The following is a 24,479-nucleotide window of genomic DNA, read 5'->3' as shown; positions in this document are numbered from 1 at the left end:
CTCCTTGCACAGCAGTGCTCATCACAAATAACTAAAAGACAGTTGGGACCTTGGAGATAAACATGAGATTGGCAAAAAGAACTCTGAAAATACTGAAGGTTAACAATTATTATTGAATTATAAAAGAGAGTTTAGGCTCTAGCATAAAAGAAATAAAATATGAAGTTCTGAATAATAGATGTAGGTGTTCATGTATGGGCTTGTGAATAATTCAGAAAATTTAACTTTACAGACTTTTGCTAAGAAAGAAAAAAGATAACATCAACAGCACAAGTAATAACAATACCAAATTAATCAGGGAATAAGAGATGGCTGCAAACAGAGGTGTGCCAAACAATGAAAAATAGAAGGAAAGACACCTTAAAGAAGTAACTAGCTAAAAAGCTATTCTCTCAAGAACACAAGAGTAATGACCGTGAGGGACAGACTCCTTCGAACAGCAGAAGACCTTGCAAGCAGGTCTATCAGCACAGCTGTGCTATCAGCACAACCATCAATATTTTTTTAGAACATCGAGAGCAAAGGAATGAAGGGTAAGATGAAGATATCAAAGAGAATGAGCAAGCAATAAAGATGACAAAAAATAAATGAAATGATTGATGGTACACACCTTGATACCATAAAGAATAAGGAGTATAGAATGGGAGAAAACAGTAATATTACATCATGGAATGTATTTATGAGAAGATAATTCCAAGACAAAGGAATCATATACTGGTATTTTAATTATATTTTTGTTAGCATATTTATTGAGAGAAGAAACTCTACAAATTTAAATTAAAGCTTTAAATTTTTAAAAGAATTGGGGAAATTGAGCATATTTTGGAGGGCAAGGGGTCAGGGAATGAGCATCTGAAAAAATGAACTGTTTCCCCACCACATTGTTCACAGTACCAAAAAGGTACATAGACCAGACTATGTCCCTATTTTTGCTGCACGTATGAGATGGTAAAACTATCACCACCAGAATCCAGGAACACAGGCTAGACGCGCAGCAAGATATTTGGAGCACATTTCAATCCTAAATTCACAAAGCGGTTTGTCACAATAGAAGTTGTAGCTGCAAACTTAAAGGTGATTCTGAATATTCTTTGCACAAGGGCTGTTCGATCCTCACTGCACACTAATGAGCAGAATGAACAGATGATTACCAAACTGATTCATGGCCTGCAGATGCTAATTCCAATCCATAAAGTATTCAGACAATGAAATATTAAAAATAGCTGATACATGAATACTACTGAGTCCTAAGAGATAGAGAAAAAATGACAAATCACTTGAAAAAGCAAACCAAAAATATTACATCACTCACCTCTTGACAGAAGAACACCTGCCATAAAAGTTGAATAACACAGCATCAACGAAAAGGCATGTATTGTCTTTCAGATGTCCTCTATCCATGCCAATTTCATAACAGTCAATTAAGAAACTTTGACCCAATCCTGAGAAGTAAGATATTGCCTTTCCAACATAGTTCCTTCAAATCACTAGTCGCATTCAGCAAACCATTAATAAGTAACAGAATTTTTATTGAGGTTTTCATGAAATTGTCTAGTCTTATTGGAGCAAAATCTTGCATAGAACATGTAGCTTAAAGTAAGCAATCTTGGGAAAAACACATGAATAGATATTTAACTTCAAAGAGACAGCATAACTAAGGACAAGTACATCCACCTTTCCTCTTCAGTTCACCCTGAAGTCACTTCTTGGAATAAATTAATTAAAAATGGCTTGATTTGTATCCATAGGATTTTTACAGGATTCACTCCACCTTTTCCCACTAATGGTCAGCCATCTTATTTCAAGACAAGATTCGCTATTAATTGAAAGAATGCTCTGGTACTACAGTACCTTGAAAAGAGACTCTCAATCAGGCAAGAAAAACTTTAAAAGCACACTAAAGAGATTTACAAGAAAAAAAGACTGAAATAAAATGTTTACTTTTTTTGGTGATTTTATCTTCATCATTCATTAAATGAATAGTTAACGGAGGACACTTTCTTGGTTTTGCCTTAAGCACATTACCCAAACTACAGAAGCATAAAGAAACTTCATGCAGCAAAATCAGCAGGAGTCATAGTGCTATCCTCACTGAGGCAAGTTATTAATTTGAATTTAATAAAGGTTTGTTTTTATTGTTTTTTTTTATGGTGCACATTCTAGCAATGCACTTCATGCAACTATTTATAGCTCAACAATTTTAAAGGTCTACCCTGTCAGTCCATTGTAATGTACAAAATTTCCAGCACAGCTGGCTTTATATTCAGTATATAGACTCTACCTTACAGAGCGAAAGAAAAACATGGCACAAAAGACATCGAAACTTTTCTCATCAGAAGTAAATCATCCTCATCCTGAAAACAAATTTAAATTAGTTGAATAAGAGTAATGAGCACAGTATAGAATAAATACTGAAAATTAAGTAGCTGGTATTTTTCATGAATATCCCACGCAAATGTACGTTATAGTGATAAATACATCTGTTTTTCTAAAGCTGATTAACTGTATTAACACTGCTGTATTCACTTCCTGAGCATTCATATTTTATGAGCTGGGCAAGTTAGCATATGTTGCAACTCCCATTTTTCAAATGCTGTATCACCTCGGGATACAGGAGGGGACATTACAATTATAAACGAGTAAAACAGTGTGTGTGTGTCATATTCTCCGTTAAAGCTAAAAAGCGCAATTGTGACACAACTGATTCTGTGGTTACTGCTGTAAACATCAACACACACTGACCAGTAAACTCATGAAACTAATAGAAAAGTCTGCAGGAGAATACAAGAAAGAAAATGAGGTGTGTCCAAAAGAGAAAAGGCAGGGAGAAGAAGAATGAAAGTGCAAGAGAGCAAAGTTAGATACTCCTAGCTTTGCACAATTCTACAAAATTAGTTATACATGCTAGGTTTTTGACTATTGTTGAGGGATTTTTCTGTTTTAAATCTGTTTCAGGATGATTTGAAGCCAATCAGGAAAAGAACCAACTCATTTCACATATGAATCCAGTCACACACTCGATCTTGATTTCAAGATCTGTAGATTATATTAAAAATAATAGAAATTATATTGAAATATCCATTCACTTTGATGTGTGTTTTAGTCAGAAATCACGAGTAAGACAAAAGTAACTCTTACTAAGTTCAATACTGCAATTCTCAAAATGTCCAGTCAACTAGCACTCTGAAAATACCCAAAGTGTTTGTAGGCATCTATTTTAAGCATTTTTGGCTTGCACAAAGACACTTAAGTCTTTACAGCACTGAAGGACTTGGCGCTTATCCCATGCCACACAGACTGGAAAGAAGGCTGCAAGTGCAGCTGGCCACTGCACACCATGGAGCCTTAAGGCTTAGGCAGGGCACCATTCGGCACTGTAGTATGGAAATTTTTCAGTCAATTTAACTCCATGTTCCTTTCATGGCTTAAAAGCTTGTGCATTTGGAGACTAAGATCATTATTTCAATGATGGAAACAACTTACAGTCCTAGCTGTTAATAGCAATGTATGGGAAACTACCAAGAGAAGTACTAATGCTCCTAATTGCAAATAAACTGTCTCTTATTTCCACCTCCACTACAAACTGCTTTAATTAATTTTGTCTAGCTCTTCTCTCTATTATTTTGAGTGGATTTTTTTTTTCATTTCACTGTCAAATAGTGAAGACGCTAAATTGTTTCTGTTCATTCTGCTGAGAATTTTAATACTGTCATATTTTACGCTCCCTGCCAAGTTTTTATATTTCCATTTTGATTTTCCTTTCTATTTTAAACACCAAGAGACCTGAAAGAATAACCATAGAGTAATACTATATTGCAATAGAGTTTACTTGCTAATGTAGGCATGGAGTAGCACCTAATTAACTTAGCATAAAAATAGAAAAGGATCATATTAATACATATGAGAATTACTGGATGAATAATACAATAAAACCACAGCTCGATTTACTACTAAACTACATTAACATGATCCAAATGGTGTTTGAAAATTCTGAGTTCATATTAAGTGAAAATAACTCATGGTCATTAATTTCACTATTCAAAGGTGAAAAGTCAGCACTGGTAAACAGAAAAGCTCATCTGTCATCTGCATGCAATAGTTTGCAATTCTGTGATTATTTAAACTGTTATTAGGAATTCAGCATACAAGAACAATACAAGCACACTAATACACACTACTTGTTTCTCTTCCTGCCTCCTTTTCTGCTACTCAGACTTGTTTCCCAGATGAATGTTGCGCTGTCTAGTCAGAAGCAAATACTGAGAGATATCCTGGGTAACTGGACAAGCTGTTTTTCAGCACAGACAGGTTAGTTCTGAAATGGGAGTAAACTGATGCTGATGGAGACAGGAAATGGGATCATGAGACAATTTTCAGTTAACACAGAAATAACTTTATTAAAAGCAATCAGCCAGAGTAAGAACGTTATCTGTGAAGTTCTCCACGTACCAGTATCTTACAGCTCCTGCAAAAGAAAAGAAAAGGAAGTACATGAAAAAATAATTTTGTGCTCTACATAGCTCATTGTCAATTTTTCCACACTGCTTACCCTTCTCCTCTGCTTTCAGCAATTACTGGAAGGACACTGTCTCTACTCATTCTAGGCACAGAGGACACAAAGTTATATTTCACTGTCAGGAACATCAATTTTTCTATAGAACCATAATATACATTATAAGCACACCACTGTCATGGAACATTTATTGTGATACTTACCTTCTGCTTTCTGAATCCTTGCATCATTTACTGAATGAGACTTGACATCTACATAACACCTCCAAGTAGGAAAAGGACAAAGTACCACCAGTTCACTGTGGTTTCATAAACATGGCACAGCTCAGGCATATGGAGCCTCCTTTCCTGTAGCAAGATAACTTCAGCACACAGTAAGCAACTTTCTACTAATAATCCCCCACTCCCTAATAGCTTAAAAATGGACTGCACATTCACATGGGCATGTCTGGATTGTACTTACTACTTGGAAGCCTCCTGCCAGGTCCTTTCTCAATTGGAGATAAAAAGTCTTACTGGTAAGTCTTCTGGCAGCTGTCTCAACCACCACTTGTGACATGTAGGTATCGCTTTTCTCCTGCTAGGCTCATTTTAGGACCGTACAATATATGCAAATCACGGTCTACATGTCTTTGCATCTGGTTAAACTGCAACTGAGCCCAAACAAGGCCAAGAGTAAAATCTCAACACTGGAAATCATCAAATTGCATTAACATACCTGTGTGGTGTCAGTTTTAACAATTTCTCAAACTCAGCAAAGCATTTACTTAAATTCCACATTCAAAATGCAGGTTACAACACTGACTGTGTATAAGGTCACATTTAAATACACAGCTGTTTGTTCAGTGTTTATGTCATCCAATTACCTGTATTTCATGATGAAAAGTGTTTACCTCTGAGATACACCAGCCATGCAGGAACCTAAGGCACATGCCTAATTCCAAACCAGAATGTACCCACAATTTACATACATAGACAAACATACGTACAGCAAAGCCCCTAAGGCACATGCCTAATTCCAAACCAGAATGTACCCACAATTTACATACATAGACAAACATACGTACAGCAAAGCCCCTCTGTATGAGAATGAGATGCTGTGTCCTTAGTTGAAATCCAGCCTTGAAGCACAGATCCTTTCTCAGCAAGGTGACAATAAAGCATGAATGTTCTTGAAACGATTACCATGCACAAAAGTTTTGTACCTGGCACTAGGAGTCAGATGGAAACTTACCCGGAGGCTTGTATCCATTTTTAAGGTTTCACAAATTCTTTTTTCTAATCCACAGATAACACTTTGACCTTACTAGTACCTCCTGATCAGCACATAAAAATACACTGTACACATTCACATTGGCAGTGACAGACTAATAGTTATATATAGCATTACTGATGATATACACCCACTTTTTCAGACTGACATCCTGCTGAGTGCAACTATACCCTCCTCACAACCCAGCCTCCAGCAAAACAGGGAAAAACGGATCAATTCTCGCTTTATAAACTTGTCAACATAGTGTTATCAAATTTTTAATTTTTTTTTTTACTTACATAAGTGTCATCACAAATGGTTAGTAATTTTGTTATTAACAAGTGTAGAAAGGATGGAGAGAGGAGGTGTCTGGTCTCTTCTCCCATGTAACAACTGATAGGTCAAGATGTAATGGCCTCAAGGTGCACCAGGGGAGGCTTAGACTGGATGCTGGGAAAAATTTCTTAACCAAAAAGGTGACCAGGCATTGGAACAGGCTTCCCAGGGAAGTGGTGGAGTCACTGTCCCCGGAAGCATTCAAAAATGTGTAGATGAGGCCCTTACTGACATGGTTTAGTGGTGGACTTGGCAGTCCTGCAGTAACAGGTGGACTTGATGATCTTGAAGGTCTTTTCCAACCCAGCTGATTCTATGAACTTCAGTTAGAGAAAGCAGAAGAAACCAAACACAGAGGAAGGTCACCAGAGTAAGTTACATACATTAACACTATTTAATCAATTTTTTGCACACAGTTCACAGCATTACTATTTTGATAATGCACTACAGGCAATTAACAGCACTTATAAGTTAGCCGCACAGTAAATCTTAATCTTGCCTTTTAAAAATAACGCAAGTTAATCCAACCCAGTTTGTTGTCAACACAGAAAATGCAGAAAATTGGGAAAATGACATACCAATGGTACAGATGGTAGCACTGAAACAAGATGGTAGCTAGGCTACAAAACAGATAAATCTCTCCTTCCCATAAAGCAAACCATATCCGCCAAACTGAGCCAAGATGTTGTAAGGCAATCTGCAACATGTTCACTAGATGCATGTTGACTTTCACTGAAGAGAGTAGTTTTCCTAAGCAGGTACAACCACTGGTAGAGCTTCCTCCAGCCCCTGAGGAATCTCTGCTTCTTCCATGAGTCTTATAACACACAGGCATCAGCTGTTTCTATAAGACTCTCTCTTCTGGTGCTCATGTCTCTCTTTGCTAGAGGTGATGACTCTTCTTTCCAGCTAAAAGAATCCCGTGGAAAGTGCTGGAGATCTAAAGCCATTTTAGGCCTCAGGATACTATTGTTATGTTGCAGCATACTCAAAAAGGACAGGTGTTTCACAAAGCAAACAGAAAGACAAGGTCCCAAGAGCAAAGTTTTCACTAAGTTTGAAAAGGTAAAATCAGAAGAAGGTAACGAAAATTTGGGGTGAGATGAAGCACAAAGGGATTCAAGGAGCAATGACAATGGCAGTAAACACCAGAAGTATCAATGCCTATCAGAATAGCTCCTCTTAGTTCTTCAAGAATTTACTGAATGAGTGAATATTTATACATTTATTTATAATTATATATAAAGATTAAATATTATAGATGCTTATGATTAACAACAATTATTCGACAGATATGCTTTGATAGTACAGAGAAATGATTGTGATCAGAATCTCTAATAATAATTTTGTGTAACAGGAGCCTAAAAAAAGTCAGTGTGCCATATTACCAGAAAAGGATCTATCTGATTCATATTTTAAAAAAAGGAACAGAGGGAAAACCAAACTTTATTTTTTAAACATATATCCTTTAGAATACATACATTCTTTGCTCATGTAATTGAACATTCATCCTCTCTTCCACTGAGGACAACAGTGTTACAGGGTTTTATAACAGGTAAGAGCTGCTAAATAGTATAGTAACTAAGGCTAGGACCATCCATGCAAACACTGGTTATTTATTTTCATTGTCTGTTTGCTGCTACAAGACATTGAGTTTCAGAGGACAGCTTACCAGCTGCACATTTTGTGAGCTGTGCAGGAACTAATGAACTTAGCCTTTTTTTTTTTTTTTTTTTTGGTCATCTTCGTTAACAGGAAAAATAATAAATTGTTGCAGTTTTGCTTCCACTGCCCATCAGCAAAACCAACTTTTACCATTTGGAAAAATCAAAATGCATCTGTCACAGTGCATGACACAAGGCCACAGAGTCCATTTAGTTAACTGGATCATGTGTTCCTGGAGTCCTAGGCATACAACTGTCTTATCGCAATGAGGAGGCAGTGAGAATCAGCACAGTGAAAATGCAGGATGCACTATCTTCTCCAATATTAACAAATGCTCAGAATATGGAAAACTGAATACATTTCACATTGTAATCTTTGCAAGGAGATATATAAATTTTAACAGGATCTCATTCTTGAGTTACTTTATTGCTCTGTTCAATTAAATAGTATTTAACGATTAACCACTTAGAAGGATATTATATTTCATTCATACTCAACTGACTTCAGTCTAACTGCTTCTGATTTTTCAAGAAAAGATAACTAGTTCTAAGGAAAAATATTAATTTCCTGTGTAAGGCCTAAGTATCAGCAAGGTAAAAGTAGCAACTAAATATAGCAATTTTATTTAAATATAATAAATAAAGCAAGTATCATTTTTGCAGTTCACGCATAGGGAGATTCAGGTTATCACATCAAAACTGCTTATACCATTGATAGTGGTTTAACTGCTAAGCAGCCTAAGGATGAGGGCTGTTTCATGTAATGACTGTATTTCCATCAAAACTGTAGCAACCTGCCTGTTGCACTTTCTTAGGTCATTTTATTTTCAACTGTGTCCACTCTAAATTACTGTTACAGAACAAAAGATGAAGATTCTGGATCATCAGATTAAGTGGTGTAGGTCTATTGCTGAAATAGTCTTGTTTGTTCACATGTTGTAGCAGGTTATTCCAATACTCACTCGCCTTCACTTTCATCCCTTAACACCTTAACTCTACCTATTGTTAGTGTAAGAAATGAGTAAAACTGATGACTCCTTGTCTTGGGCACTGACTCTTTGCCCAGAACACTTATGTCCAAAGACCACCCTCAGGCCTTTGCATTTCCTTGAATTTGGCAGCTAAAGCAATGATTTCACTGCATGCATGATGTCAGTATCCACAACACAGCTTTAAACTGCTACCTGTTGCACCAAAGTAACCTGGTCAGCCATGTTGGCTATCACAAGATATTTGGCTTCATCATCACATTTTCCACCAGACAAAAACAAACCATTCAGCTCCGAAGTGCAGTTAACCACTTGGGTCAAAAAACTCATATCACCATGCTATCTAATGCTAACGGTACATCACTTAGCCTTCTCATTGAATAAAAGCTGCTTCTTTCAATCTCTCTTCTTTCACAAACTCGCTGCCTCACATGAGCATTACCAACACCCGGTCTGTTTTCAATTGACATGAAACTGTTTATACAAGCAGATTTCCAGTTTTTAGGAACACTGTGATAACATTTACTTACCTTTGTGTTGGAAATTTAAAGAAAATTGCATGTATCATCATTGGTGAGACACTAGGAACCATGCAGACATGTTCACCAATCCGGACCAGGGGCACTATGCTCCTGCAGGAGCAGTGCTTATTCTCCCATGCACTGCCGTGCTCTCTTACGAGGAACTGGGGAGCACAGGCAAGGAGGCAGTGAAGTCTGCACCCTCTTGCAAGGAACATACAGTTTGTGTGTTACACACTACTGAAAGATAGTCCCCAGATTGCTGAGGAATCTAAATGCAGAAAGCCTGACAAAAATTATTGTAACTGAGAATCTAAGGCACAGAAAGACTAAAATATCTTGCCCAAAGCCTCTTCCAGAAGATCACACCAGAGAGGGAATTTGAATCTAGCTCTCACGAGTATCAAACACAAGACTTTTTTTTTTTTTTTTCTCTGAGGTACTAGAAAGTGTAAACCATTTCCTTATCACCAGAAATTTCACAAAGCTTGGCCACTCTGATCACAATACTTAACATTTTTAAGGATGTACTGTCGCTTGAACACATGGCTTTCATTTAATGTAACAGAAGCTGCACCTGCATACATCCGAACTGTACGTTAAGTGTTATATTTGAAACATTTTAAAACAGATATGCCACCTTATTATGCCTGCATTTAGCTTTGCTACACATACAAAGAGACAGACACCGCAAAACAAAACCAGCAACAATATTAAAGTATCAGGTATTCATGTCTGAGAAAGCACAATATTAAGTGTTGTATGGAGCGTAAACCTGACATTATCTAAAATGGGAGAAGGGTGTGAGAACATGACAGTGGTTAATACAACAGTCAGTGTGGTAGACAAACTGAATGCATAACTCTTGTTCAATGAGTCCTGCATGAATCTGGTCAGAAGTGGATTTCAACAGGAAATGCAAAGGCAATGTAAACAGCCTTTAACTACTGAGCTCTGGAACTGGCTGACATAGGAGACTGTGGAGGAAGACAGTACCAACTGGTTCACAAAAGGATACACAAATTCATAGATGACAGACTCCCAACAGGATCTCATCTACTTCCTTTGGTGAACGTACATTAAACTAGATGTGCGGCTAGTGTGCTTCTCAACTGTCCCCTGGGGCACCTGTATAGACAGATGTTCCCATCTACATGACATTTTAGCTTTACCTACTGTGGAAGGAGTTCAACCTTCTCTGGGAATCCAGGCTAATACGGTTTTCAAGCAAAATTTCTGGAAAATGATGATGGGAATGGAATTCTTAAGGCAACTAAACCCGCAAATGCAATGAAAACATTGCAAAGAGTGTTCCCTGGATCACATACAAACAAGGCTAAGCTCTGCAGCATCTATATGCTGTTATTTCCCATAATTGGAAAATGCTCTTCCCACTAATTGCAATTATTTTCTATAGTACAGAAGTAAACTCATGGAAGAGGCTTTGCATGAGTGGCCCTAATTTGATAAGTATATTGCCACCTGATCTCTCTGTATACAGGGCAGGGATGTGTACTTTGCTATCAGTAATGATTCCATATGTGCTTACACTTCCAAAGTAATTCTTCCAAAAGACTAGAGAAGGGTTTAAGAAGCACAAGCATTTAATTTTTGCATATGATTCTGGAACTTGCTTTTTTCTAGCCCACAGAAAACCATCTCAAGCCTCATTTTAGACTGCTGTCATAACATTTACAGGCTTGAGACACAAGATTTCATTAGTTTCTCTACCATTAAGATCTGATTTAATATTAAATAAGACAATCAGAAAGCTACTCATATGAGAAGACAACCCTGAGCCAAGACTTTAGGGATTGGCTTTATTTCAAGCTTTAAAGAGATGTCTTAAAAAAAAAAAAAAAAATTGAAAAAGAAAAATCAACAAGGAAACTAAAATACTCATAATAAAGTTAAAATAATTCAGCTTTGCCTCCTGGGTAACGCTTTCTCACTTCCTATGGAAAGACTCATTCTAAGTATCCTATATATATTCCTTATCCTGTTTCTTTTATGTATATGCTTGTCCTTCAACTCGTATGCCTCAAGACTTCTGCTTACAATTTAAGTTAAGCAGTAAAACTGGGATATATGCAGAGCCTTTAAAGTAACCATTTTCCAGTTGTGCTTGTCTAAGTCTGTGAAAATACCTGCATCAATTACACCAGTACTTTTGAAGTTTTATATAAAGTGAAGTGAAACACTAAACTTCTGGAGATCACAAAATATTTCTCTAGAGAGAACTGTTCTGTAGGGATAACTGTACTCTATGTATGCTACACAAGTCCAAAAGCAGTAGGAAAAAATCCCTCAACCTGCTGGCTATTCTCCTGCTAATGCAGCCTGCCACACAGTTAATACTCATCAGCATATTGGTTTCATGACGACTTATACTCAACTTGTCAACAAAATCTCTGTATCACCACTTACAATGACTAGGCTACCATATTTTTAATTTTGAAATATAAAAATACAAGTAAAACTCAACATAGGGAAAGGACACATTAAAACCAATTTTTTTCATTACTTTGATACAAATTTGCAAGCTTTTTATGAGAGGATTTTTCAGCCATACTTAATGATTTATGCAAACTGTTTTTACAGAAAGGATGCACCAGCCCACTAACTCTGCTAACAAGGATACACCCTGGCTTCATCAGGGAAATTGTCTATGTTCTCTGCAAATCACCAGCTGAGAGGTGAAGCAGCAACCTTTTAAGCCTATCATTCCATCAGGCTATGAACTCATTACAGGGCAGCAATTGAGTCAATACAATGCCATTTTTTCCCTTTCAAAATTATAAAAAGCAACTATTCATTCCTGCATTTCTTTCTCCTAATCTGAAGTTAACCTATTTCACAGAAGCACAGATGCTTGTCCCTTTTCTTAAAAGTATTCCTCTGACTTGTCTGTTAAAAGCCAATGAAATGTTTCTTATTAAATCTAGTTATATTTAACATTGTAATCAACACTAAATTCTGAAGGAAAAGAAAATCTATTTTAAAATTTACTTTCCTTTATATGCAGATAGACATTAAATCTTTCAAAAAAATCTCATATAAAATATTATTCCTCAAATCTCATCATATAGCCATATAATATTTATATTATGTTTCATTAAACAACAATAAAATACCAAACCAACATTATGTAGTTTTTAAGCCTACTGGCAGCAAACAAAAAAAAAAAATAAAAATAAAAATCTTCATATAACTTCAAATGTAATCAGCAAATATAACAGAAGCCCAATCCAAAATCCACTGATGGAAGTCATGGGAGTCTTCCCATTAACTTCCATGTGCTTTGGGATAAATATGAGCAGGTAAAAGGAGGAGAAATTAAAACTTACCCATGAATTCAATTCCTAAATGGTCTGCTATATGCAAGAAAGCATGTAAAATAAAGAAGAAAAAAGAGACAAAAATGTTAGAAATAGATTGAAATGTAAATTTCACTTTTATCGTCACTGGTAGCATTCAATATTTGCATGGCAGAGCTGCAGAACACAATGTGGGGTCAGGGCCTCATTGTGTGGGTACTGACCAAAAAGAAAAGCAGAACTCTGCCCTTCGAAGGGCAATCCTAAGACTTGAATATAGGACACTGAGCTGTCACAGAGAAGTGTATTTGGCAAAGGACGTGAATGCCTTTACTCACTATATTTATATTACACTTGAGTGCCTCAAGCCAGCTATCTACAGGAATTTCATTTTCTTTTTCTCCTGAAACTCCTCTCTCAACATGCTAACTACTATTATTACTTTGACAGGTCCTTGCTTTCATTTTCTCTGACAGAGATCAAAACCTAAAGAGATGAATGGAAGGCTTTGCAGAGTGTTGCAGCTCTCACTACAGCACAGTGGCCACACTTGCACCCAATGTGATTGCATAACTGCTATCTCCCGTGTAACAGAAAATCTGACTTCAGGAAAGAGTAGCCGTGTTCTCTACTTAGCCATCTGACTGATATGACGCAGTCATTTCAACACATTTAGAACTGAAGCAAAAATTTTAACATTTTTAGAATACTGAATGAATTTACCCCATGTGAGTTCAAAACGTTCAAGGCCCTTTTTCACATGACAAATTAAGATATATATCTCTAACAGATGTTTTAGTGCAAAGTAGATTTAAATTTATATAAAACACTAATTTTTAAGTCTATAGAAATAATGTTTAAGTTGATAGGCAAATTACAGAATAACAAACTCTCCATCCTGCAGGGACAGGGCAACAGAAAAATGTTAACTGACTTTTCAGAACTGACTGTGTAAGGAATAGTAGCTTCAAGTCCAAACTGAAACTGTGGAAGGCCGTTCAGAAAGGCTGCAAAATGCAATTCTGTTCCACACTAATTAAATATTTTGTTTTTCCATGGGAGGCAATAACTTGCATTATAAAGAACAAAGGATTCTTTTTCCCCTTTAAAATATAATAAAAGCACAATACTTCCATTGTATTTATCTTCCTTTCAATTTATAGTCAGATTTCCTTAATACAGAACAGATTAATACATGATCTTGCCAAAGTTTCCAAGAGCAATGTATGCAGAGGCAGGCAGCAGGGAAAGAGCAGGAGGGTTACAAGAAAGACAGAACAAGACTGATGTGTTGGCTCGTACAGGGAGCTGGGAGGTACTATTGGGAGCTGTGTGAAACACTTAGTCCCATTAACCAATGTACTGCAAATTTCAAAAGCCCACTTAAGAACAATACAGCAAAGTTAAAAGAAGATTTTCCAACATAAATCAAGAATAATTTTAAACTCGTTATCTAATGAATCGTCAGCTCTGGTACTTGTCATGAGAATGTGAAATATTTGGGTTTCTGTTGAAAATGCTGGGAGTGATTCGCCTTTTGCAATCTTTGAATCCTTCCAGTAGAGGGCATTGAACATCAGCTTGCTCAGTTCACTTAGCATACAAGTCTATACAACAGTTGCTAAACTCAACATCTATTTTCATTCAGAAGACCCAATATGCATTTCAAAAGAAAAGAACATAAGATGATGCTATGTGCTATAAATATCTTATCAGCATGATGTTAGGAAAGACACATTATGCAAGTCTAGTGACACCCAAATGAATCTTTTTGGTATTAAATACATAACTCAAAATCATACATAGATGTATTCTATTACATCTACACATTACAATCTTCTAATCTGTGTTCTTGCATTCATGTACAAGCATCACGTACAAACATCCCTGATACACTTGACACAGGGATGTAATTTTTCTAAGAGCATGAGATCAGAAATATCAAAACTGCATTCAACATACTATAATCAGTGAATTGTAATTTGTTTTTTCTTCTTTAATTTTCTCTACCTGTGAAATCTGCAGATACTATCTGCATGAAATTCACATCTTGCATGCTTCTGTAGACTAGAGCAAGATGCAAGTCAATAACTGCTTACTTTAAAAAATACAACAGAGATTGAAGTACCATAATCTGGTCTCCAAGGAGCTAAGGATATTCACACATTAATCGAGATCATGCAATATCATCTTTTTAAGTCAATGTAGAACAGCTGAATAAACAATCCTCCTTTTTTAACTGGGCTATCCACATTTTCTATATGTTTTCCATTTGCAGCCTGCAATCTCCTCATTGAGTTCGCTAACGTGGTTAAAAGCAACTTTCTCAAAAAGAGCATAGCAAATACACCTTCCCTTTAAAAATATGGAAAAAAAAGCATTTTAGTTCATCTTTGGGTGGCTTATATGTAAATGAGAGTCAAGGGCGTCTGTAGCCTTCCTGAGAAATGTATTCCACTGGAGAGGGTGGAAACGTGGCAGGTTATTTATTTTAAATATCTCACATGCCTGGAAAGCAACTTTAGCAACCACCGTAATATATATTGCTGACAAAGCTGATTTACCCAGATTATGATGAAATGATATCTACTGGGATAAACCTGTACACTGAAATATCTAACCTGCCAATTCGTACCATTAAGCATAGTTCAACAAGCTCATGCAGCTATGTGGGAATAGAAAACAATAAAATTATGATTCTTGTGGATTTAGTGCGTGCTGGCACTGGCACAGCCCTAGTACAACGGCAACAGTGTCCAAGCCTGGGAGCTGGCCTCTGTGCTCACCTTTGGGTTTGGGGAATGGATGCTGCACCAGAGCCAGCAGGAACAGAAGAGCTGTGGCTCAGAGGTGGCAAAGGCAGCTCGGCTGGAAGCCTGCTGGATGTACAATGGGAAACACCACAGGTGACAGCAGTGCCTCTGGGACTATACATTCCGATCAAGCCTTCCACACCATCAGGTATCATGCAAGCACTACTCAAATGCAGTAAATGGTTGGTGGTTTGTCTTTTCCTTGCTTCCTCTCTTTTTAAAATTGCAAAAAGTCTGTAACACAACCATTCTCCATGTTGTTCCCCTCGCTCCGTGGTTTGAGTGTCAAGCCTCTGTGTTTAAAAGACAAAAAGACATTCTGATCCCAGAAACAACAGCACTACTTGGGCTGCTCTGAGACTTCAGAAGCAAAAAGAAAAAAAATAAAAATATTAAGAGCCTGAATGTACTCGCATTGTTCCCTTCCTTTCCCCCCTCACTGAAATTCAGCTGCACTCACAACTTACCAAAACCCTAACTTTGAAACTTGTTTTCCTTAATAAAAATATGGCTCCTGGAGCAATGGTGTTTACCAAATGTTCAGCATGTTGAATGGGGGACACTAGGCAAGGAAAGGTCATAGAAGAAATGTCACCAGTCATTAATCATACCCATTATTTGGCTCTCAATGTTTTTATCATTCTAAGATGTTTACTCCAGTAGCTACAGGAAAAAAAATCAACCAACCAAAACAACAAAACCCCACAAAACGTAAATGAACCCAAACCCCATGTATCTTCGCATATGAAAAAAATTAGAAAAGGAGAGAAGATAACTGCTTCCAACCCCAAACCCTTATCTTAACCAAAGACTTCCTCCAAGACCCACACACACCTTTTCAGAAGGCAGAAAGTGAATGCTGGCTGTCTTGGAGTACACGCTTTATACTGTAGTTTGCCATTTCCAGCATAGGAGTGTCTGGACTCTCACACAGGTAAAGGGGTCAGAAACTTCGCTGCTGGAAACAGCGGCAAGATGAGTCCCCAGGGCTCCCAGGACTGTTCTTCCCTCCCTGTGCCCATCGCATGCTGGCAGCACTGAAATGAGGGATGGGGAGTAACACGTGGAACAGGTTCTGACCATCACTGGGCTGCCTTCTGGTGACCAAATATCAGTCTAGTGGTTACTCTCACTAACACTGCTGTGGTGAAAATAAATGTGTTTTGGAGATGGGTTTTGCCCCCTCTTAACAGCAAGAAACTCCCAGCAGGTCCATGTGAGAGACAAGTAGGGCAGTGGGAACTGCACAGCAGAGGCAACGGCGGGAAAGCAAGCTGTGGTGGTAACCTAAGACTGATCCAAACACTAAAATGTAAGGTATTCACCCCTGATATGCCACAGTGTAACAAAGAACTGCTGTATTGCTATATAGTCATAATACATAAATGATAAATCGCCTGCAGAGCACTTCCTTGGACACAGCGAGTGCAATGCCAAGTAATTCACCATCAAGCAATGCAGTTTCTTTAAGGCCTCAGTCCAACAAACATGCATATGAAAGCTGTTAATGTGCTGAAGCATGGGCGCTGCTCCACAAGATGGGGTCATTAACCAAATAAAGTGACTGTATTTAATTTTTGTTATTGCGATTTCTTCTTTCTTTCTGGTATTGTCATGTTCTTAGGAACTAATATGTTACTCAGGAAGATTAGTCACTTTTATATTTTATTTTATGAATATTTCTGTATTCTGTTGTTGATGTGGGGAAAATACTGTGCCTTATGGTCCTTGCACTATGTGAATTTGTTGCTAGTATTAAAGCCATTTTAACTTATACTTTATGAATACATGCACACCTGGGAATACTTGATAACAAGCACAAGAGAAGATAAATTTGCACTCATTAATGGATTAATTTATTAGTACTTCACAAAGAACATGCAGTCTTGTGTCTGGATTGTGGTTTGCTAGGACTTTTTTCTTAGTCATAGAATCATAGAATGGTTTGGATTGGAAAGGACCTTATGATCATCTAGTTTCAAATCCCCTGCCATGAAGGGGCCTACAAGGACACTGGAGAGCGACTCTTCATCAGGGACTGTAGCAATAGGACGAGGGGTAATGAGTTTAAACTAAAACAGGGGAAGTTCAGGTTAGATATAAGGAAGTTCTTAACAGTGAGGGTGGTGAGGCACTGGAACAGGTTGCCCAAAGAAGTGGTAAACGCTCCATCCCTGGCAGTGTCCAAGGCCAGGTTGGACAGAGCCTTGGGTGACATGGTCTAGTTTTAACATGGAGATTTGTTTCCTCAGCTAAAGACAGGTTTCATTATCCCAGGTACATTCTAAGCTATGCTATGAATAGAAATATAAACTCAACATGTAAATCTCACAAACCTATAGAACAAAAATCTTGGATATAAAAATACTCATTGTAGACTACTACAGACATTTTAATCTGTTCTAAGGATAGGTTGACTTTGGTATGAAGGAGACAGCTTTAGGAAATCAATGCTATAGCCAAGTATTTTCTTCTGCAAATGAAATTTAACGTTTCAAATAAACTCATAAGATTTGTTAAATTGTCCTTGGTAGATTATTGTCTTGAACAGAAAATGCAATAATATGCTGCAAGATACCAAGGGACAGCTCAAGTACTCTGAACAGATTATCTGGTTGGAAGTAACAGAACAAAGTTTAACTTGTAAATATCAGACCAATCAAACTTGGTCTGAAATGAAGAAAAGGCCTTCGATTCAGAAAGCAGCTGGATTAGGATACTACCTAAAGATACAAACTGCTGCTGTCTTACGCATTATGTTTTATTCTAAGTTTAACAACACACAGTTATCACCCTATTTGTGTATTTAATGAAGCTAAACCCGTAACCAGTTAAATATATATGAAAATATATTATTTTTTGAATCCTCAAGTATATTATTTTTTGGTGCCTCATTTTGCATGTGAGCACACAGAATTACGGGACAAGGGATTTCTCTATTTAGTAAGAAGGGTACATTGCTCTTGTTTTTTCTCAGACATCCACTGGAAGTTATCAGACTTAGCAAACAGGCCAAATGTTTAGTTTTTTGGTTTTGTTTTTTTTTTAGTATCAAAAAAACCCCAAAGCACCTGCATGTATTAATGCATTTTACAAATCTCAGTTATTAGAAAGCATAAAATTTTATTTTACATTTTTTTTGTTTCAGAGAGATTCTGGCAACTTGTTTCTGTAATTAATTTATACAAAAGTACTCTTCACAATATTTTTTTCGGTGGTGGAAAAAGTGACTGGTGCAGTTCAGGGGAATCAGAGACATAAAATCAAGATAGCTCAACTACTGATTTTTCAAGGCACCTTCATTGAAAGATATGAAAGAAATTTCCCTCTGTGGGACATTTAAAAATGGAACAAACCAAATCCTGAGAATGATTTCGAACAGACTAATACCTGATGCCTCTTTTACCCTCCTGACAAAGAGGACTATTACAGTTTTTCCAGATGTAAAATTTCCCTGGTGACAGGTAGGCTTTTTACTACACATTAGCTGGTATAATAGTAAGTATAGGGAATGTATCAGTAATTTGCTCCACCTGTCAAGACACAGTGATGCAAATCATACATACACACATCCTTTACAAGCTACTCGGTCAGTTTTCAATAAAATTATGTATCATGGTTACAAAAATGATAAAACATTTTAAAAAAATAAAGAAGGCCATAAATCTTTAAAAACTTCATAATCGATTATATTCCCAGTATAAACAATGAGAGAAGATTTAAATTCTTCATTTGGATAGAGAGGGTTAATTTTATTTTAAACCAAATTAAAATCCTCAATCTGCAAAAAATAAATATTGAAGACACTACTTAATCTATCATTAATTTAATTGCTTCATCTATTTATTTTTAAGGAAAAAAAAAAGGCAAAGGAGGGAAAAACCTAGATTTGCTGTGAGTGTCTGTGTGGCTCTGGAGAGGCTATAGCATAGCTTCAGGACAGAATCCCACCCCCCACTATGAATTCCATCAGAAAGGAATATTTGGAAAACATCCAATAAAGCTTGTTGTTATATAAATAATAAACACTGCTGAATAATGGAATAAACTATTGTTTTTCTTTCCCTTTGAATGACAAAAGCTTGTGGCTGTGGTTTACACCACCAAAGTTGAAAGACTGTTTCTAACTTCAGAAAATAAATAATAACAATGCTCCAATCTTCACAGGTTCAAGACAAGTTGGAAATTTCAACTACTTACCTCATCTGCAGCATGCAGGCTCAGAAGATTAAGCTTGCCACCTCTCTACCAATTTTAAGACCTTATATTATAATCTCTACAGCCATTTGACTAAGTTACTTCTCGTTTAGGCACTATGTTGGATTTTGATAAAAAAAATAGCCTCATCAGAAAATGTAAGCAATCCCTACTGATACCCACGATACTGTAAATCAGCAGAGATTCTAACCCTATGTTATTTTTTGTTACTATAGTTATAAATTCATTAGAGCTAACAAAGATGTCTTTGATTTCAAATCGAAGAATTGCCTACCGAAATTACGCCATTAAATTTATAAAATGCCTGAAGAATGTGTTTAAGAATTTTACTAAATCCAGGCTAAAACGTTTAGTGTTAGCAAAATGCAGCAATGTTTTTTCTCTGAATAAGCCATTGTTTTCATCAATGAGAGGAGAGAACAGGTAAATATTAGATGCTGCTGCTATATGCTGATGTATTTTTGCTGATTTACTTAACATTCATTAATCAACATAACTGCTCAACATGTATAAGGACTTTGATTCATCCCAGAAGAGCAGCATGTAAACAGTAAGTCCACACACAACCCTTTGTCTCCAGTCAGTCAACTGAAAGACGCCTTCTGATTTTATTTGTGAAAAATGTAATGCTGTTTCCATGAAAATTAGTAACTACATCAAATGAAAATTAAGCTCTCTATATAAAGCCTCATAGGTCACGGCGACAAGGTTATTTCTGAAGTTTTCTCTAAGTGTATGTTGAAAATGATAAACCAATGTGATCACTCTGAGATCAACTTCCTCACTGCTCCCTCGCAATGAGATTAAAGTAAACACTGCACATTCTATCCTAGTTACTTGATTACTTGATTATTGATATTAGTATAAACTGTGTCATGGTTTAAACCCAAACTGGTAACTCAGTACCATGCAGTCACTTGCTCACCCCTTCCCCTTTCCCCTCCCTGGGTGGGATGGGGACAAGAACTGAAAGAATGTAAACCCCACGGGTGGAGATAAGAACAGTCCAATAACTAAAGTATAATACAAAACTACTACTACCACTAAGAATAATAATGATAAGGGAAATTACAAGGGGAGAGAATATAAAACTAAAAGGGGGAAGGAAAAACACAATAAACGCAAGTGCTGCACAATACAATTGCTCACCACCCAATGACTGATACCCAGCCCTGCCCGAGCAGTGATCAGTCCCTTCTGGGTAACTCCCTCCAGTTTACGCACTGGGCATGATGTGCTGTGGTATGGAATACCCCTTTCGCTAGTTCAGGTCAGGTGCTCTGTCTGTGCTTCCTCCTGGCTTCTTGTGCCCCTCCTCACTGGCAGAGCATGAGAGACTGAAAAGTTCCTGATCAGGGTAAGTGCTACTTAGCAACAACTAAAACATCAGTGTGTTATCAGCGTTGTTCTCAGACTAAAGCCAAAACACAGCACTGCACCAGCTGCTAGGAAGAAAATTAACTCTATCCCAGCCAAAACCAGGGCAACTGTTAAATACAATGATTCTGATATTCTGAGAAAAATCAAGATTTATCTGACATTCTGCAGTTTTGACAGATCAGTAAACTCCTATATTAGCAGTGTAATTGCAAAAAAAAAAAAAAAATCTTTCTTTTTTATTCCTGTTATTGAAGCTTATCACCTCCTCTATAGTTCCTTTCTCTTTCCCCTCCCCCTCCCCTTGTCTTCATACATAACACTTTTTTAATATTGCTATATAAAAGTCCAACCTCATATACCAGGATTTCTGACTATTAAGACAAAACACCAATGTAACTATTTGACCTACTTTTGCAACTCTCAGCTCTTCCTGGTCTTCTGCAACAGTTACTGCAGTGACTACACTTGTCCCACAGGTGCAACTGCATAGTGGGTGATTACAGCAGTGTTACAAGTGAGGAATCATGAGGAGAACTAGGCGATGGAGCAATATATTCTATTCTTCTTTGTGTCATTAACACAATGGTTCCTGCAGAGTCAAGACTCACACTACACAAAATCCTGGTCTGATCTTTCACAACTGCAACTGGATTTGAACTTATTTATCTAAGCTGAGCTTAGGTGTTAAGTCATTAAGCATTTCCACTGAATTTCAGTACCAATTTGCATGGTTAGAGTCCTTTGAAAATGCCAACATCTGCATTTGTGAAACTGGTTATTTTCCAGCTATGCTGTGACCAGGTCCCATAAAGCTATATAGGAGAATGGAGGGAAACCATATTTTCTGTCAAAACCTGGGGAAAAGTAGAAAACATACCCCAAAAGCATGTTTGGTACTTTTGAAACATATGGTCTGGAAAGTTGTTGTAACCATCTATGAATTATTTATCTTGTCATAAGCATGAAAGATTTTATTTGACTGCAGTGTTCTGCGGGAGAAAGAATCCTCTTTTAGTTAAAGAAGTAATGCAAAATGTCTATTAAGGTAGAATAAGTCTATGAGTTTCTTAGACATGACTGTAGGAATTTTTCCACTATTATTTCCAAATGGGTATTTGATAATGAGTCTGTAAAATATAACCAGCTTCACAGAAACATTAAAGGAATTGCTAATAACTCCCTTATCTTATGAACACATGACATTTAATAAACATTTCTCATGCTAAATGTTACTTTATTCCTTTCACAGATCATTAAGCTGTCCTTCGCTTGACTACTACAGGAAAATATTTCAGATGCAATTGTGTTTACTGCTCTCTAAAGGCACAGAAAATTTTGTAAGTTTTTGTCAATTTCTTAAAACCTAATTACTTTCTTCAACTTTAGGACAAGGAATATACATCAGTTTGGGGGTGTCGGGGGGAGCAAGCTTTATTCCCTAACACACCAAGTGATTTAATCCTACTGCAGTCGAAAAGCAAGCTACCAGCAGCAGAGTACAGGTATTTACACTGACTTTTACAATATTGACTGAAATTTTTATTGGCTGTGAATTATACATCTCTACTCCAATGACAAAAGTTGCCATATTTACTTATATCCATACTTAGCTGCTTAGATAACTGGTCTGAGTTTTGCACAAAAGGATTCAGGAGGCTAAAAAATGTGGGATTCTCAGAACTTTTTAGAAAGATGCTGGTTTTTATCTTCATTTGGGAAACTACATTTCTTTAGGCATCCAATTTTGACAACAGTAAGCACGTTTGCCGTACACGGAAGACACTTGTTTCATTTTAAATAATACAGAATGTAGCAAGAGAATTATTTGAACACATTCTTATTACTCTGTACATGTGCCTAGCACATTGTGTAAGCAGCTGCTGTAAAAAGCAGCATTACTGAGCCTCATTTCCAGCAGTCCCATGTTTCAGGCTCAGATGATGATAAAATGGCATAAGGTTTAAGCAAAAATTTCCCAGCATTTGTGGCATTTTCTGCCTTATGGACTCGCTGGTGTTCCCTGCGATAAGTACTGGTGTGTGTCAGGAGTCCCTTAACCAACGTCCCTGAACCATCAAAAGTTTATTAACACCAAGATCTCCAATGTTCTTCCAAATCTTAGATAGTCCTTTCTCTATGAAACCAGGCATAGAAGTCCCTTTATGCCTCAAATCCAGCTGTAGGCGAGCAATTCACACGTACGTGGTGCTTAAAAGGGTTTTAAGAGGTTTTTCTCAGCTATGTAGGTCTCCCCTACTTGGTAAGGAAGAAGAGGAGCATCCCTCCTTTTTGTTATTTCTTTCAATTTCACAGGGCCATATACTGAAAGCTTTATAGAACTTACTGCAGTGAATTTTATTAGAAAACACAGCATCTGTCCAACATCTCTTATGATTTAACGAAACAAATACCAAATGCCACTTCACAAAAACACTCCTATTACTGTGCAATTCTCCCATTTCTGCAAGAACGCAGTATCTATAGCAAGGGAACGACTGCAAATTTACTCACACCTCTTCTTTTTTGAAATGCTATTTTCTATTCATTTTACAACTCAACTGATGGTGTTTGTTGGGGTTTTGTTTTTTGGTTTTGGTTTTGGTTTTTTTTTTAATCTGCTGCATGTTTGTTGGCTGTCATGGAGTGCAAACCATGCACATACACAACATTGTTTGCAGTGCATTTATGCAGTTTGTAGTATTAAACATTAGAGGAACAAAAGTTCAGGCATAAGTGGCTTACTAGAGAAACTAATGTGTTTTATTTTTGGTTTCTTCTTGTTACCTCCAAAATGTCTATGAAAAAATTTTGTGATTACACCAAAACATTTGAGCAGTTTTTTTTGTTTTTTTTTTTTTTTTTTTTTTAAGCTGGTGAGTATACTTATACAGACACTTAAGGTGATTATTTTCTGTATAGTGTTTTCATATTCAAGGTAAGGCTCCTCGAAGGACAGGAACACTTCAGTACTCAGTTTGCATACTCTCTCAAGCCAGCTATCAGATGCCTTCCCCAAATCCTGTACTGTGATGTTGGTGCATGTTATGAACAGTCTTAATGGAAATACACTGGTAATTGTCAGCCTATATATGGTATCAAACAAAAAACAGCAGATGGGAGCAGAAGAGCTGCATTTTCTTCTAAGTTAAAATCCTTTCTTGACATCTGGGAATAATTTGTTCAGGCTAATAAATACTAAGACAGATACGCTGGAGAAGCACACTGATTTGGACAACAGCTCTGCAGCATACAGAGCACTGCGTCTGAATTGCAGGATTTTTGAAGTGAGATATCAAGATAAGATGAAGATGAGTTATTTGTTGATATGTGAAAACTATGGGTTGAGGTATATTATCAAGACACCAAGGAAATTTCTCTCTTACCTGAAGCTGTAACATTTCAAATGGTGTCATTTCTATTTGATTGTGGGTCTTGGCACACATGCCCTGACATCAGATCAACTTGTGTTTATGAACC

General features: G+C 37.0%; 1 protein-coding gene across 2 annotated transcripts in view; it reads right to left on the bottom strand.

Annotated features, from left to right (window-relative positions):
• The window catches only part of NRG3 (neuregulin 3), a 425,943-nt gene that overhangs the window by 64,428 nt on the left and 337,036 nt on the right, over positions 1–24,479 (bottom strand). Inside the window, exon 4 of one of the 2 annotated variants that reach the window (XM_030487638.1) lies at positions 12,622–12,648. The exons of the other annotated variant lie outside the window; for it this stretch is intronic. Coding sequence (XP_030343498.1) covers positions 12,622–12,648 — 27 coding nt within the window. The remainder of the gene's footprint in view (positions 1–12,621; positions 12,649–24,479) is intronic. 2 annotated transcript variants of the gene reach the window in all.

Source organism: Strigops habroptila, chromosome 5, assembly GCF_004027225.2.
Source record: "Strigops habroptila isolate Jane chromosome 5, bStrHab1.2.pri, whole genome shotgun sequence".
Lineage (NCBI taxonomy): Eukaryota > Metazoa > Chordata > Aves > Psittaciformes > Psittacidae > Strigops > Strigops habroptila.
This window is presented reverse-complemented; position numbering and strand designations above follow the sequence as displayed.